The sequence below is a fragment of the Amphiura filiformis genome, chromosome 5 (assembly GCF_039555335.1).
Source record: "Amphiura filiformis chromosome 5, Afil_fr2py, whole genome shotgun sequence".
Taxonomy (NCBI): Eukaryota; Metazoa; Echinodermata; class Ophiuroidea; order Amphilepidida; family Amphiuridae; genus Amphiura; species Amphiura filiformis.
The window spans coordinates 31,186,695-31,204,163 of NC_092632.1; the positions used below are offsets into that span (position 1 = coordinate 31,186,695).

Sequence of the window (17,469 nt, forward strand, 5' to 3'; positions counted from 1 at the left end):
CGTTGTATTATGAGTTGTAGTCTGTCTCATTAACATTTCTGTCACTATTCTTATTCCTCTGACAGATTATGTTGATGTCAAATGAGTTAACCAGGAAGTATGCCTATGGCATGCTATCCGGGCATGCTATCACTATCATTGTCACATGCATTTAGGAAAAAAAAAAAAGTTTGTCTCAAAGCTCACAAGAAATTTAAAAACAAATGCGAAATGCAATTTTTTTTTTTTTTTATTCCGACTTTTTTCATGGTATTTTGAGAAATAAGTCTGATTTTCACCAATTTTTTCTGGAAAAATCTAAAAAAAAAAAAAATTTTGAAATAAAAAAATTCCACATTTCTTTTTTGTCAAATTGTGCGATTTTACAAACGCGCGCGCAAGCTTTGAGCTTTTTTTTGGCCTTATTTTTTTGTGATTTATCTTCCTACTGTTTGATTCAAAAACTGTGTAACACAGGTGTGAGAATTGAACAGGTATCAACTGAAGAAACCAAAAGTACTTATCCTTCTGGTCATTTTTAGCATTCCCTTCTTATGATCTTCATTCCATTTGAAAGAGACTGATGTTTTAAGAAACACCTTGAATTAAATCCCATTTTATGTCTAACTCCTATCAGACTTCTCAACCTACACCAGCACAATCATAGAGCATCACAGAAATCCCAGAAAGTCCAGTCAGAAGAGATCATGTGACCGATAGACTTGATCTGTAGTATAATCAAATGCAACCACTTTTGACAGGTGCTATATGAAATTACATTGCTCTGATAATGATTAAGTGACTGTGTCCTTTTTGGAATGCCCATCAGAAAACTAAAGATTCATATCCACTTAGTTTCTATTGTAATAATAGGTAAGTAAAAGTGCTAAGAACACACTTTAATTGCAAACTTATGTAGACTTCCTTATCATGGGCTATTCCAGTTGAAATTCACACTCCCTATTGGGATACATGACCTTAATCTTCCACACAAATAGTGTGAAATTCAAATGGGGTTACCTAAATGGGTGGCTTCATTTGAAATAGACTAAGGTCATGTCTTCCATAGGAGGTGTATGGATTTCAACTGCAATAGCCCCATTTGAGCTTGAGAACACCTGCAATCACTAATATCTATTTTTGAATATTGGCAGCTGCTCCAATCAAATTATAGTGTTTCACAAAATGACAAATGGGGATAATGGTCTTAATAGTTTGCAGTTTTATATCCCATTATTTTGTTGTTATACTTTGTGATCCATTTTAATGCACTTTCAATTTTATTTTCAATAATTGTTGCCGACCCTCAAACTCTCTATTAATAAATTATGAGAAAACTTAGAAGAAAGTTAATTTAATCAGTTTGAAAGTACACTTTCTTTTTTAAAGAAAGAAGAGAAAATAAATAAGAAATTTTATTACATGAGTGTAACAAAGATGTTGATGTATCGGCTGCTATAAACTATTGTAAATATTAAAGGTAATTTCCAGTGACAAATTTAATTCAAAACTTTGTGATTTTATCAACTGGATGACTTTTAAAATATTTTCATAACATATCAGTATGTCACCAGCGTGTCACTTTTACAGAAGTTTTTCAGATCTATGTCCGGCCACACTTTTAGAAGAGCGATTTACTGATACATCAATCAGAAATCGCTAGCATAATTAGCATCATATTGCTACCATTACAAATCACTGTTGCTAGCAATGACTTGACTGCTAGTATATGATACAGGTCAAGCTCAGGTATCTGGGTCAAAGTCTTTTTGACATTTTTTTTCCATTTTATAGTAAAAAGATTTTCTTCTAATAAATACAAAACATGTGCATCTTGGTATCTTGTGTACATCCTAAAAATGCCAATACAAATCAAGTCACAAAGCAGCCACACCCAGCCATGGCATTTCACCATATTGTATCATATTGCATCAATTTCGCCAAAATTGTAAATTGAAGTTTCTTAATTTAAGGCAGACTACCAAAACTAGGTCTTCCTTCCTCTTTTTACTCATATTTTCATCCACATGTCAAGAACAAGAAGGACTTATGAGCTGAAATTGCAATATTTGAATCTCTTGGGTCTTGACAATAAATAAAATACATGTCATTTTCACACTGCTACTAAACTGTAAATTTGCCAAGAGAGCCTAAAATTCTGTCATCCTCAATAGCAGTATTAAACTGTGATAAAAATAAAATTGCAATCAAATGAAAAGTGAAAACGCAGCTCCTCACCAACACTTTTGTCACACTCAGGTAATAATGTAAGTATCTGCACACATCAGTTCATAAAATACTCTATTAAAAAAGCTATATATACACACTCATTTCAAAGGGAACATTACAACACACAACCAGCATTTTATACAAATTATTCACTAGTAGGTATGGGCTATTCCAGTTGACACCCATACACCCCCTATGGAAGACAGGACCTTAATCTCGCACACAGGGGGTGTAGATTTCAAATGGATTCACCAGTTAGGTAAGCCCATTTGAAATTCATACTACCAGTGTGGGAGGCTAAAGTTGTGTCTCTAATGGGGGTGTATGGGTTTCAACAGGAATAGCCCAATAAATCAGTATCTTAGGGGAAACAGATGGGAAAGGAACAAATAAGTAATAAAATAGAAGCCCTCTGTACGTATACAATATAAGTGGTTGCTAGCTAGTCGTCATCATCCGTGTCTTAGATTTTTGCTAGTAATCTCCCATCGTTGTGAGCTTTTAGACGGATCACACGATGCCAAGAACAGTTCTTTGGATTTAGGATTATGGTCCAAGCATTGAATTTTATTCTCAATTGTTAACTGATGTGTTTCCTGTAAATGTATGAGACAAAAAAACAACATAATTTGATTAAAATAAAAACCTTTGAGAAAGAAAAAGTATACTTACTTGACTAACTTCAGTCATATAATACGATTAAACAAAAACAAAACTATTATTGGAGCATTTACATGTAATTAACTGCAATTTGATACCTTACATAAGATAAAAGATTTAACATGTTTAAGATTTTAACAAAGAATAACAAAATTGTGCCATTTTTTAATAATTCCCTCACTTATGTGAGTGTAGAGTTACAGCTTGTGAAATTCTACACAGTTCCATTACAGATCGTTCTAATTCATCATGCACAAAACTAGGCCATGAAAAACAAGTGCTTAATGCTATTATGATGTTTTAAAATGGATATACTGTCTTTTTGCTAGCAAATTGGATTTGTGTCTCCACCCAGCATGAAAAATTGCATATTTGGGCTCCTTACCAGTGCAGAGGGAAAAGAGATAGAAAGGGTGGGAGAGGAAAAAGTGAGGGAGAAAGAGAGAGAGAGGTAATCCCCCAATAGGTGTAGTTCCCTACAAAATATATAAACAGTATTATAAACCCCTACATGTAGATCAAAGAATGGCAATTGTTGTTGACTTTTCGAAGGCAAACAAGTAGAGAGGCTGACATGCTAACTGCACAAAAAGCGCCTAGATAGGAGCAGTAAATTGTAAATTGGACAAGTAAAAATAAAACAACAACAACAAGGGCCAACCCAAACATAAAATTTGCAAACTGGGGTCAAGAAGGATGTGTGCAACACGTCTTGCGTGCCCAATGAAAACAATAAAATACAAAAGCAATCAATTGTACCCTTCCTGTACCAAAATACTACTGTCATATTCAATTATTATAAATTAAAGTTCCACAGAAACAAGATGGGAATATTTGACAATCAATCAAATCAATATGTTTTTTTCATCATTAGCAGCATAAGTACAATCAGCACACCCAAATGTGATTAAGCCTAATGAGTCAGATGTCCACAAAACTAATGAGATATGACAAAAATAATGGTACAATTGCTTTTGTATTTCATTATTTTCAGCAAAATGAGAATTTATGCCCAAATTTTTCAGTATATTATTATCAAACCATGATAAGTGGCAAATATGCTTAATAATATCACAAATACAAGTTTGCAAGATACAAAACAAGGGTATGCATTATTTGGGAGGAAATGCATTATTTTGGTAATTTGGTCAATTTTACAAAAAGTTATTTTACTTTGATTCTTGGGAAAAAATCATTTTATTGCAAATTTCATACAAATTATAAAAAATATCTTACCTCATTATATAACCAATTATATTTAGTATTAATTTCACAGCGCCGTAACCTCACATCAATGGATTTGTCATAGGCACACTGGTCGTGAATACGGAACTGACCATCTTCCGTAACTCTAAAAAGCTGGTTGCCCCCAGCACCATGGCAATAAGACATGCCTACTTTGCCCCCATCTTTTTGTCCCATTGAATCTACACATAGATGGCTTCCTTGGGCTCTTACCTGCATTACAAAAAAAAACAATCAGAAAGAGAGTTAAAATTAATCTGACGAAGCATCTTTTTTTCTCAGAAAAGATAAAAAGACACTATAGATGGAGGTACATGTATTAGGCTGTTGGCTGTTGGGCTATTCCAGTTGTAATATATACACCCCCTGTGGTAAACATAACCTTAATTTTCCATTCAAGGAGTGTGAATTTTAAATGGAGTTACCTGAATAGGGTGACTCCTATTTGGAATCTACATCCCCTGTGTAAGAGATTAAAGCCATGTCTTCCATAGGGGCGTATGGATTTCAACTGGAATAGCACATCATGAAGTCACATCTTATTAGAACACCAGCACATCAACCACTGCACCAATGAGTATTTACATGGACTGCTCTTTTGGAGGAGCCAAACCAGTTTTACACATATCCATACTTCTCCTTTGAGCTACAAACCAGGCCAAAATGTGTTGGATCAACCAAGGAGCTTTTGAAGCTTCCAATAGCCTCACATTCACTTATGAAACATGTAAATGTCTAACATAGAGCTCAAACCATCCCTATCCCACCTTCCCCTTTCTCCATATCACTGCTTGAGATTTTGAAAATATTTGGAACAAAATTCCATTATTCAACACTGATTCAGGGTGAGGGGAAAGGGGGACCAATGACAAACCACAAGCAATCCAACAATTTTGTCCTGAATTGTAGCTTTTTGGGACACCCTGTTTAGTAAATAAACCAATAAAAAGATTCAGCAGTGCATCAGAGTCTCGACTGCAAACTTCATGCATCAATCCTGACAGACTTTGTGACTACTTTGATGCAAGTATTAGACTGTGAAACAGAAGTGCAGACACCCTCAAATTAGATTAACAATACACTGCCCGTTTTATTATTACTATTTCATGCATTGGTGGTGTCTATATATAATCAAATTCAATAGCTCCAAACACACAGACCTGCTACTACTTGAATTTTTTGAGAAACAAGATTGATTCAAGAAAACAAAGGTTCTTTCTAGTTAAAATGAGCCACATTTTTACCCAACAATAAAGTTACTCTATAGATACTGCAGTGATTGAGTTGAGCAAAACGTGACTTCAGACAAGAAAAGCTTCAGGAAAAAAACGCCATCTGAAATACAGAAGCCATGCACGTGTTAACCTACACGTAATAATAACAGACATATGAGCTATCATTTTCTATCTAAATCTCAATACCATGGGAAAAGCTATGTCTATATGGATATATTGTGTGGTGAGGGTCATATTGCTGCTTACGACAAACACAATCTTCTTTGACTGCTTCTTTGACAGTATCAATAAGAATTTACTGTCAGTTTTGAAGTATTTATACAGCGCAGGGTTTTTAGTTTCAATTTAAATTTAAATCATAATGTTTGATCTGCTCTGTTGTTTTAGTATGGCTACTGGCTAGTATTGGGCTATTCCAGTTGAAATCCATACACCCCCTATGGAAGACATGATCTTAATCTTCCACACAGGGAGTGTAAATTTCAAATGGGGTTACCTAGATTGGTGACTCCATTTGAAATCTACACCCGCTGTGTGAGAGATAAAGGTCATCTTTTCCATAGGGGGTGTCTGGATTTCAACTGGAATAGACCATTAAGGTAATACACTATTTTAAAGTGTTGCGATTTGGTAGTTCACAACATCTTGCGAATGGTAATGAGCTTTGGCAAAATTGCATTGCTCATTTCCTCATGAGCGTGTAGAAGAATTCAAATATCACAGAAATAATTTTGAAGGTCCTGTGGTTCTTGAGTTATGTTGTAAAGAGGGCTGAAACAACAACACTTTTGTAAAATGTACATAACTCATTAACAACAATAAATTAAGTAAGTTTTCAAATTATATAATTTGTAGAATGAACTTTTGCAAAACATCAAGCTGTTATTTGTCAATAATTTATTGATTTAGAGAATGAAAATCAATTTTTTTGGTTGCTTCGACCAACAACACCTCGTCTACCCTTAATAGAAATATTTGCAATGAATCAACAAAGATTTCGTATTATGCAAACTACAGAAAGCCAACTGCAGTGAAAATTGTACTTTGTGAACCCTATTTCAATGCCTGAAAAATAGAATTTTCCTTAAATTGTTTCTTTTGCCTTTCAACGTGGCTGTGCAGTGCACTCTCAGAATTGCATTAATTAAAAGTGTTGTAACCTCTTAATTATTCATGCAAGATATGTTAAAATACACATTTTGGAGAAAATAGATAATCTTTGATAAAATTATCTAGATGTCTTCCAACCACAGAATGGTCTTAGTGGTTATAACGTTTGTATATTACACTTGAGAACCCCAGTTCGAATCCGGGAGAAGGTTTTTGCTTTCCGTTCCTCATGGGTTTCTCTATTCTTGTTTTATATGTCAAGAAATGTACATTATACATGACTGTACATTATTAAGACCTTGTACATTAAATATGATATATAATGACCAAGAATCAATTAAAAACAAAATAAGCTGATAATAATTATACTAACCTCTCCCCAGTGTATATTTGCTGCTGGAAGTGGATATTTCTTAACAATATCTGGTGCTATTTCAGTCATAAACCAACTAAAACTTCTGCAGTTGTGTGTTTTTCTAAACTGTAGCTGTTTTTCAATGTTACCAGGTGATACTAATAGAGCCTCAGGCTTGCTACGATAAAAGTACTCCTTATAATCATCAAACCATACTTCTACTACTCTCTTCAGATTCTGAAAAGAAATAACACATGATACAGGTTGGTAAATATATTACTTTTTAATATGCAATGAATAAGAACTTGATAGCAACAATATTTAGAAAAACCCAAGCCATTATGATAAGGGATAGAAATGTCTGAAAAGGAATTGTTATAGTTACGAGGGGGAAATTACTTCCTATAATATAAAATATAAATAATGGTTCATATGATACAGCATGATGAATATCAGTGACTCGTTTCCAATGATGATGATGGCAGACACCATTTGGTTGGATCTGTAATAGGGAATGTTAAAATGTATATAACTGACTGTATAAAAAAATGAAAACATGACATAAAATAGGGAATGAAACAAAATACATTGTGCACATAATGATTCTGAGTTTGGAGCATGAGCTGGTGAATAGAAAACGGTTTTTTAAGAACAATGTTCATATCGCACTGAAAAAAAGAGAGATAGAACATGCATGGCAATAACGATGTGGATTCATGTTCACCATCACGGGGAAGTTGATTACAAAATCACAAGCAGGTACTTATGAAGAGGATGTAATTTAGTAATATAGCCCTTTACTTTGTTCTATCAAACTTCTTTGATGATAAAATGCCGACTATTCTTGGTAATCAAATCAACTTCTGACCAGGAAAGTGTGTGTGGGGGGGGGGGCTGCATTTAATAAATGTTAAACATGCATCAACTTTGATCATATTAATATGCCAATTGGAATTTGTTTGCTTCTCATCATGGATTTTGTACCAGTAGGCCAACATTTTTCTCTATCTACTGCAGGGGATTAATTATTAAGAAGTGATTTCCTAGAGGCTTTTTTGCTCATATTTCAAATGGGAAGTGTAATGGTGGTATGCCCCCAGAACAGCCATGTATATCTAGAGTATGTGATGAAAACTCCTTTCCAATTGTGAATCTTGCCTCATATGTTTCTAATTTCTAGAAATGTGTATATGAAACAGCTAATTAAAAAAATGCTGACAGCTTACGATGACAATATTTCATTCCTAATGTTTATGACATTGATGGCAATCATGAAATAGAATGACCACACACATCTGAAATGGGCTTTACCAGTTGAAATCCATACACCCCCTGTGGAAGACATGACCTTAATCTTCCATACAGGGAGTGTGATTTTAAAATGGGGTTACCTGATTGGGTGACTCCATTTGAAATCTATTCCTCTGTGTGGGAGATCAAGGTCATCATGTCTTCCACAGGGGTCGTATGGATTTCCAATACTGCTAGGTAAAGATGGATAAATGGTATGGATGATAACATAATGGACATCACTATGCAGGAACCTCATCAGCATTCAGAAGTATATATGAACCCCAAATGCATGAACAAACATCCAGACACACCCCACACATACTCCCCACACACCAATAATCGCAACATGTGACAAAAGCAAGCAAATTCAGTTATTTAGTCAGCAAAAATCAATTTTCAAATTTAGCTGTAAAATCCCGATACAATTAAATGCAAGAGAATTTGGACAATTCTTTGTCCATTTCATAAAATCAATTTTAGCGACAAACTGATAACTTATATTGCTTGATAATGTAACACGTATTAATTAACATTTGAATTTGGATCTAGTTTTATGAAGTAATCCTACTTTTATAGATAGTATCCTGTATGTCATCATTTCTCATTATCTTTGATTAATTTTAAGTATTCTATCAGATATCTACTCTCAGCTTAGCAGACATAACCTGACAGTGTAGTTCTTACCATGACTTAATGATAATCAATGGCTGGCTTCTATCACACATGAGGTTCCTACATATTTCCTTACATGTAACTTTTTTCTGAGAAATTTTGTACATGAACACTAAAATGTGACAGATCAGTATTCAAATAAATAATGTCAGAACATGGGTTCACACTTTCACCCAAGGTTCAACTTTTTTCAGAGATTTTCTATTCATTCTATAACCTTGACAAAAGTGAGCATCTGTGAAGATTGACTTGATGTTTTCAATGTGAAAGTGTTAGAAATAGGGAGATAGATCATGCTTTTTGAGTTAAGTATATGGGGAGACAAAATGCATCATTCCATTTCATGCCATTTATACTATAACAAACATTACCCTGGTTTCAAGATAATTCTGTATACCCTACCACAGGAAACAAATTGAATACATGTAGGTTAGATTTGATGCAATGTTACTGACATAGCGATGCAGTAATAGAGAGACAGAACAGTTACACAAAATAAGTTTACATATATGTTAAAGCTCATAATTTATTTTAACGCTTATGTGCTGTTTGCCATTGCTATAAACACAGCAAAAAATTTATTGCAACAGCACAAATGTCGACCGGAGCAAAAATCCCAGCAGAGAAAAAAATTGCAGCGAAGAATCAAAACCCGCAGATCACCCACAATGGTAAAATGCACAAAATTCCTTTGATTGCGTCATCATGCAAACAGTCATATGGTTGCGGAAAGCTTGGCCAGCTATTGGGTAGACCCCCGTGGCAAGGTATGGCTGTGCACATGTCTGGCACCCGAGGGGACCCTAGTTCAAAACCGCACCCGAGAATTTTTTTTTCTTCTTGTTCTTCTTTGTTTCTACATTACTTCTTTCCTTCCCCCTTGCCAAAATAGGCCTTAATTTGCCTCCTATATGTGTATATTAACCCTAATCGAACCAAACATCTTTGTTTTTCATTCACATGAAATTCTTACTGTAGCGAGTCATTAAATAAGATATGTGTAAATCTCAATTAGCCATAAAGTGATACTGCGCAGATACATAATTATTAACTGTTACTGTGCATTATTTGAAGCAAGCTATGTCTAGTTGGATGGTTAACCATGCATTACATTGTATTACCTGCGGAAAGAAATCACCCCTAGGAATCCCTCCTTGGTAACTCTATATCAAAAATGACTCAAGTCATTCTCATTGGGGATCTATACTTTCACACGCTTTGTGAAGAGCATTTTGATACATACTTGGTCTGATATTACCTGTCAATTCCTCAAGATAAGATGAATACATACAGAAACAGAAGAGCCGGTTCTATATAATGTTACTAAATTTTTTTGCATCCATCTGTGTTTGAGTAAATTCACAGCAGAATATTAGAGGTTCTCCAACTGTTGCCATGTAAAATCATGAATGAAACATAAGAGTACACAATTGCTAGAAGTTGCAAAATGAGCGATTTCATTTTGGAGGAGACGGAACATTATTCATACTTGGGTGTGAAACTGCAAAATGAGCAATTTCATTTTGGAGGAGACGTAACAACATTCATACTTGAGTGTGAAACTGCAAAATGAGCAATTTCATTTTGGAGGAGACGGAACATTATTCATACTTGAGTGTGAAACTGCAAAATGAGCAATTTCATTTTGGAGGAGATGAAACATCATTCATACTTGGGTGTGAAACTAACTCATTAATTTGAAATGGTCTACTCCCATCAACAGCAGCACTACCAAAGCTAACGAACTGTTTGTGCTGAAGAAGTGGCACATATTGCAGTACATTCCAAATTGCGGACTATGCCAACTAAAACTTAATGCTCTGCGTGCTAGCCATAGGCTTCAACATAAAAAGTCCAGTTTTGATATAAACTGGCCTCAAAAAGAAACTTATAATTTTTCACAAGGTCATATCTTAAAATCCTCTCCATAAAAATGAACAAAAATTGCACACAGGATTACTTCAATACTCTACTCTAAACACATGTCTGTAACCAAGCAGTTGTCCAACTGACACTACAGCAAAATGCACTGACATGGAACACCTTCCTGGACCAAAATTCACAGCCCAACAGATTTCTTTGGCTGGGTTCCAATTATTCGCCTGTACATGAACAAAAATTACACACAGGATAACTTCAATACTCTACTCTAAACACATGTCAGTAAACAAGCAGTTGTCCAACTGACACAACAGTAAAATGCACTGACACGGAACAGCTTCCGGGACCACATTCACAGGCGAATAATTGAAACCCAACAAAAGAAATCTGTTGGGCTGTGAATTTTGTTTAAAAGAGTATTGAAGTAATCCTGTGTGCAATTTTGTTCATTTTATGGAGAGGATTTTAAGATATGACCTTGTGAAAAATTATAAGTTTCTTTTTGAGGTTAGTTTAATTATGTTCTCAAAATATCACGAGGTACCTTGAGAACCACTGAACCAAATATGGTCATGAAAATTTACAATTCTGAAATTTTTGAATAAAACAAATTCAAATTTGTCATCTTCAGTTGACACCTGTATGGAGAGAGTTTTAAAAGTACTGCTTAGTCATTTGGAATCCCTAGCAAATCTGTCATAGGGCTGCCCGATTTACAATCATCGACTACAAACAGATATAATTTTATTTTATCACCATATTTTCATATATTGGAATGGGGGACTCCCTGTCCTAGTAACATCAATTTTGATGTCCTGATTTTGTCTTTATCTGATCACTTTCACCCTTATCTATGTTCCAAAATGGAAAAAATAAGAATATTGATTAATTTTAGGGTCTTCTGGTTTTTAAAATACTGATAATAACGTTTTCAATCCCATCAATTGAAAACCAATTTAACCCCTGCAGAATAAATGCTGTAGTCCCCGTTGGTAAGGCCTATTGTGTGAATTTGTGTACTGTTGCTAAGTCACGTGGTACACAGGCGATGTTTTGCATTCCGATCATTTCTTGTTTCGTCATTATTTTGTCAGATTCAACAAGACTAGGTTGTGTTTAAAAAATTTTCTTTCGGAAGTTTTTTAGTTTGCATATTTTACAAGTAGTAATCCCAGTAGCTTATATTAATTTGGAAGTGTATTTACAACAATATTTAAGTGGCGTGGACCATGTTTTCATTGATGGTTTTAAATCGGAAAAATACAACAAAATATGCGGCGGTTTGGAATTTCAAGAACTTTGAGTGGAACATTGGGAGAAAAGGAGTCTATACCACCAGCTGGATCGAATTTTATGTCTATTTGCGCTATCACCGAGAGCATCTCGCCAGGTGCATGGCTGATAATTCATCAGTTATGAAAGTACAAGTGCGATCATAGGCTAATGATATAGTTCCAGTTTGGTTCCCTTTACGATTCCTAAGTCTTTTTTACATGAGCGAGAAAATCGTTGTTTAATTTACGCATCGAAACAACTAGCTGCAGCAATCAAGTAAAGTCGTCAATATTATCATAGTGATGGTACTGCGGCAAGTGGAAATTGTGACATTGTCTGGGATTCTCTTAAATATTTTATAAAATAATAAAAATAGTTGGACAAAACTAACCCGAGTGATAGAGAGGCGAAGTTGCTGGTATTTTAAATGCGGAATGTGACAATTTTACGTGGGTCACCCAGCGTCGGGCGTTATCCGGCAGCGCTGTTGAGAGCAGTCAAGATGATGAGTTGATTCGGTGAGAAATTTGCTTTTATAATCAATCCCGGGTTTTAATAGCAGGCCTAGGCCTAAGGCTAAAGCCTATAGGTAGAACACATTTGTAAAAAATGGGCATTGGAAGTATAAATAACATTGGGTCGAGTGCGATTTATTTTATAATTTCACTTGACACGGTTTTAAGTTTTTCAAACTGTGATATTCACACAAGCAGAACGCATAAAACCAGGTTGCCAAAAAATTTCTGCTTGAATTGCTGCCCAAATAATCAAAAAGTCTCCAAGAATGGTTTAATTTGGTTTAACTTTATGGGAGCCAAATGTTAAAAAGTCGTAAAAACTTTCCTTAATCATTGCTTTTTTGAGGCCAGGAAATTGTCAAAAGTCGCAAATAAATAAATAAAAATCGAAATTAGCCCAATTGGGCTACCAAATCGCTGGGTTTGGCAATACTAAATGGCGGTCTCGATGATTGCGTAAATTGTTTACCGTCAATCAGTCCTGGGGATTTTGCAAATAGCCAATTTCTGTGGCGTGCTATCAACAGATTATTATTGATCAACCCATTTACGAGAAATTACATAAGTTATTTATTTAAATGGAATGACGTCATTCGAACATGTATCACATAAACAAAGATATTTACATTGTTGAACTTGCGATATCAAGCTGTGTCCGAATCGAAATTTGAGTGCCAATAAGGAGCAGTTATGATTAAAATGTTTATTATTTAGTTTAATTAGTGGGTTTTCACATATAATTTGCATCGTTCACATAATGTATCAACTTAATTGAGAGAAAAACATCGGACTTCTGCAGGATGAAATAGGCGCGTGGTATAGGTTGCAGAATTCGACATGCTTGATTTATCGAATCCATGGACGGAAAGATCAATGCCTGGTTAAAACACATGGATCAGAAACAGCAACTTTATATAATCATGCTGATGGTTTTAGTTAAAAACAAACTGTATTGTTGTTGCTGCAATAATTCCAGGGCATTGCAGGGATTATAAATTAATCCCAGGGTTTCAGTCCTGAAAAGGTAAAGAGGCGGAGCCATGCGAGGTGTGCTGTGACTACTGCTTTGCATAATGCCCCTGCTTTGTCCAATCGTGGGACAGGAGTCATTCACAGGCCGCGCTTTTGGGGCGTTGGCGTATTTTCGGTGATTAGTGTCGGGAAAATGTACAAGCAGTTTGTATTCCCATCCGAAGTTGAAAATAATAATAAAATAAGATAAAATCTTGGCCAATATGGCCAAGAGTTCGTAGACAAGTGTTGGGCGATATGCAATATAGTAACATCGCTGCGGTGCATTAGTGATGCTGCGGTATATGATATCCTGATATTACAAGTGGGATATTCGGTGAATCATTTAGTCTGATTAAAGAATGTTAGTGGCTCTTGGAAAAGCTTGAAATTACTGGAATTCAAATTTTGGTTGGATTTTCATGAAAATTCCTGGAAAATTGTTTGAAGCAATCGGTAAGGGTTAGGATATGTGAACAGATTTCCTTTCTGGCATAAAATACTAACATCGAAGGGCAGCATTATAATTTAACAATTTTGGGGATCGTTTTTCTGACATATGCAAAGGTTGTTGGATTTTGGTCATTCAAGGCAATCGGTGAAGGTCAAAGTTAGAGTCCTTCGTATGTAAATTACAGAAAATATTAACAATTGGTTTTCTGACATATGCATAGGTGTTGGCATTTAAGGAAATCATAGAAGATGTATCATCAGGAAAGCAAAATTGTAGAGTCATCTGATGTAAAACAAGTTTGGTGGATCTTGGTACGATTCCTTTTACTTGCCCAAATTAACTCGGCATAGTTTTTACTAGATTTGGTTTTACTCTACTTGGCAGCATCTTTGTGAAGCTCGCCTACATGTAGATAGTGGGAACAGTGCACACTGCCTTTCCACTTGGACCTTCTGGCATATTTAAAAAGTTGAAAAGTAAATAAAGAGGTAAATAAATAAACAAAATAAATGGAAAAATAATCATGTTCAAGATCAATTCAATTTTCAACTCCTTAGTATATAGTAAGGTAGTTTTATGAATAATCAGGCTTGTATATATGCAAAAGCCTTTGCTTGCACAATTTGCTTCCCTTTTTCTGTGTTCTTCATTGCAGATTATATCAGGTAACAGGAGGGAAGGCGTGTTGCTTGTCGTGAGACTGGAGATTTGTTTATGACCACAATAATATTTGACGGTGATCTCATCATCAAGCATATAACGGGTTTACTTCAGTTAGACATGGAGCCACGTAACAGCTACATTGCAGCAATCAATGACTTATATTTTGAATTAACATTTTGAATTAACATTGAATGTTGCACATTGCTTTATCTACAAACTACGTACAATGGAAGAATCATGTCAAGTGCTTTTAAAAACAATAAAATGGTGTACAATCTGGTAAGAATCACAAATCACGTACAATTGTACGTCGTCGTTGTCTTGTGGGTCATAAGTAATATGACTGACCTGGTATTGCGATTTAAGAGTGTTGTTTCAACTCTGCCTGTCCAATCCAAGATGTTGCATGTTGAGCATTCACAGGGGACAGTCTATTTGGTTTTTGAATGTCATCTGACCAATAGACCTCTGTTCCCAAAGTCATGCAGTTGCTGCAATCAATCTTCTGACATTCTGAACATTTGACAGGTATGTACACTTGTACAGCATCATCAATTATACTTTCAGTTGTTAGGTACTCAAAATTGTTTAATGAAAGTATGCATAACATTTGGAATGCACACTGAATATGTGCACATGATATAGTGGATTAAGGAGATGTAAATTTAAGGCTAAGTACAAGAACACTTAAGAATTCAATTGTCAGATTGGTATAAGTTAATAAGCAAGGAACGTGTCAAGTTGCTGCTTCAGAAGCATGAATGTTTGTTTTTGTTTTGTTTTGTATTGTTTTAAACGATCATCTTGTTCAGAACCATGAATTGCCCTATTGTTTTTATTTAACAAATATTTATTGAAAGCCGGTCTAGCATGTGGGATTTGATCGATTAAGTTTGGTAATACTAAGGAAGGAATCAACTCCAGGTTGGCATGGGATAGCCTAGGCAGGGGCCAAGTACTATGCCCTCAAATTTTTCTTGTTCAACTAAATTAAAAAAAAAATTGTGTTCAAGTTTTTTCGTGAGGTTGCGCAGCCGCCTAGTTATCACGTTGATTCAAGAAGTATGTTGACCTATTGTATTATAGAATAGGCATGTTATCCTAGTTCTCTGTACACTTTTATAGCATGGCTCACTTCTCGTTTGATGATTTAAAAAAATGGTGCGGGGCTTAGTTGTACCAGAAATATAAACAAGTGGCACACAAAATTTGTAGAGCAGAGTTAACGTGTCATTACCCACAGATATAGTTCATCCAGATATGCGTAATGGGTAGGGGATTGCACTCGCAGTCACCGTTTGGTCTCCTATATATCAGGCAAAAGAACATCCAGAGAGCTTCCCATATCCCCCAGGCTTAACTGATGAAAATTAAAGAATAAATAGAATATGTTTAAAAATCTGGGGGATTGGGAAGTTTATTTCTCATTCAGTTCTTGCATGATCCATTAACTTCTTTGGCAGAGATTTTCTAATTTGAAACATATATCTATTTAAGTATGGATAAGAAATGCACACAAATTAAAGTATGTAGACATTTTAGTATGGATCAAGTATCCAATTTAACCTGTCAGGGATTTCCCCTATATGAATGTACGATTCCTGGAAACCATCTTACAGGAATATATATTGTATATTTTGCATGCACAAATATTGTTAAAGGTTTCAGCCCATGTCATTTTATATTACTGGCTGTGCTCTTTGTTTGGATATTTATAATCTCCCTTTTGTAGTTCACTGGGGATGTGATTTTCAGATAGGTCATCTGGGGTGCTATATTAAATATTCCGTATTTATATTTATATTTTCTATTAACAAGATATTATTCAGCTCCTCTGTAGGGGTCACGAGGGTGGTGACTTAAGATAGGTTTCATCTAGGTCCTCTAAAATATTCTTGTTTATTTTAAGATATTTATAAGCCCTTACTGTGTAGGTCACTGGGGTGGTGACTTTTGATAGTTCATCAGGGTCCTTTGTAAATCTAAATATCGTTTTGCTAATAAGTCCATTTGGGTGCTGATTCCTTATATGCATGCTATATATTTGTGTTAAATACTTATTGCAAATAAATCATATATGTCTGTTGAACGTCTGACAAAGACGCAAATCATTGCTTCCAATTTCATTATTTTGTCTGGGGTTAATCCACATAAGCTTCAGTATTGGTGTTAAAGGCTAGATTGTAGGGCTAGAGGATGATATGCAAAATAGAGGAAAAGGAAACAAAGAAGTAAGATATATATATCATATAAACTTAAAACAATTCATTGTGTCTGCCCAAGAACGTTGTAAGTGACATTTTGGTCGAAAGTGAAGCAATTAATTAAATTTTAACCCAATAATCAAAATGTTAGAAAACATCAAATACAAATATGCTTCTTCTTCAAAATCATTGAAAAGTCACTTACAATATTGCACTGACATTGTGCATTTCTCTTTGCTTTAATATCTCAATAAAAGAAATAAAAAGATACAAGCTGGTACCATCGTAATCATAAATGATTCATTTCATTCCAGGTCAGATATGATTAGCTTAACATGTTTATCACATCTGGTTGTCGGCTCAATATCATCCAATGGACTTTAATACAATTGTACATAACGCTACATTGAGCACACATGTAACACATTGGAAACCCACTCGTGTTTGAAATACTACTCGTATGCAAAACTCTGTGGTCTCTGAATAAAAACAGGTTGCACATAGTGAGTAAGCACCCAAAATGTCTATCAACACTTGTACCACCCCTCCATCAAGTATTATTCTTGTCCATTTTTTCATAACCTCATAGTGAAAATCCTTTCAAACTTGGATTTTGGGTCCCTAAGATATACGTTCATGTTGCTCTAAGGCGAGTCGGAGCCTTCAGGCCATATTTTTGCAGTTT

At 35.0% G+C, this 17,469-nt stretch overlaps 1 protein-coding gene across 1 annotated transcript in view; it reads right to left on the reverse strand.

The window, feature by feature from the left end:
• Nucleotides 1-362: 362 nt before the first annotated feature.
• LOC140152967 (N-acetylgalactosaminyltransferase 7-like) overlaps nt 363-17,469 on the reverse strand; it is a 156,230-nt gene continuing 139,123 nt past the window's right edge. The window contains exons 8-10 of the mRNA XM_072175521.1: nt 6,832-7,050; nt 4,105-4,326; nt 363-2,804 (exon numbers count right to left, since the gene is read on the reverse strand). Coding sequence (XP_072031622.1) covers nt 2,661-2,804; nt 4,105-4,326; nt 6,832-7,050 — 585 coding nt within the window. The 3' untranslated portion in view covers nt 363-2,660. The remainder of the gene's footprint in view (nt 2,805-4,104; nt 4,327-6,831; nt 7,051-17,469) is intronic.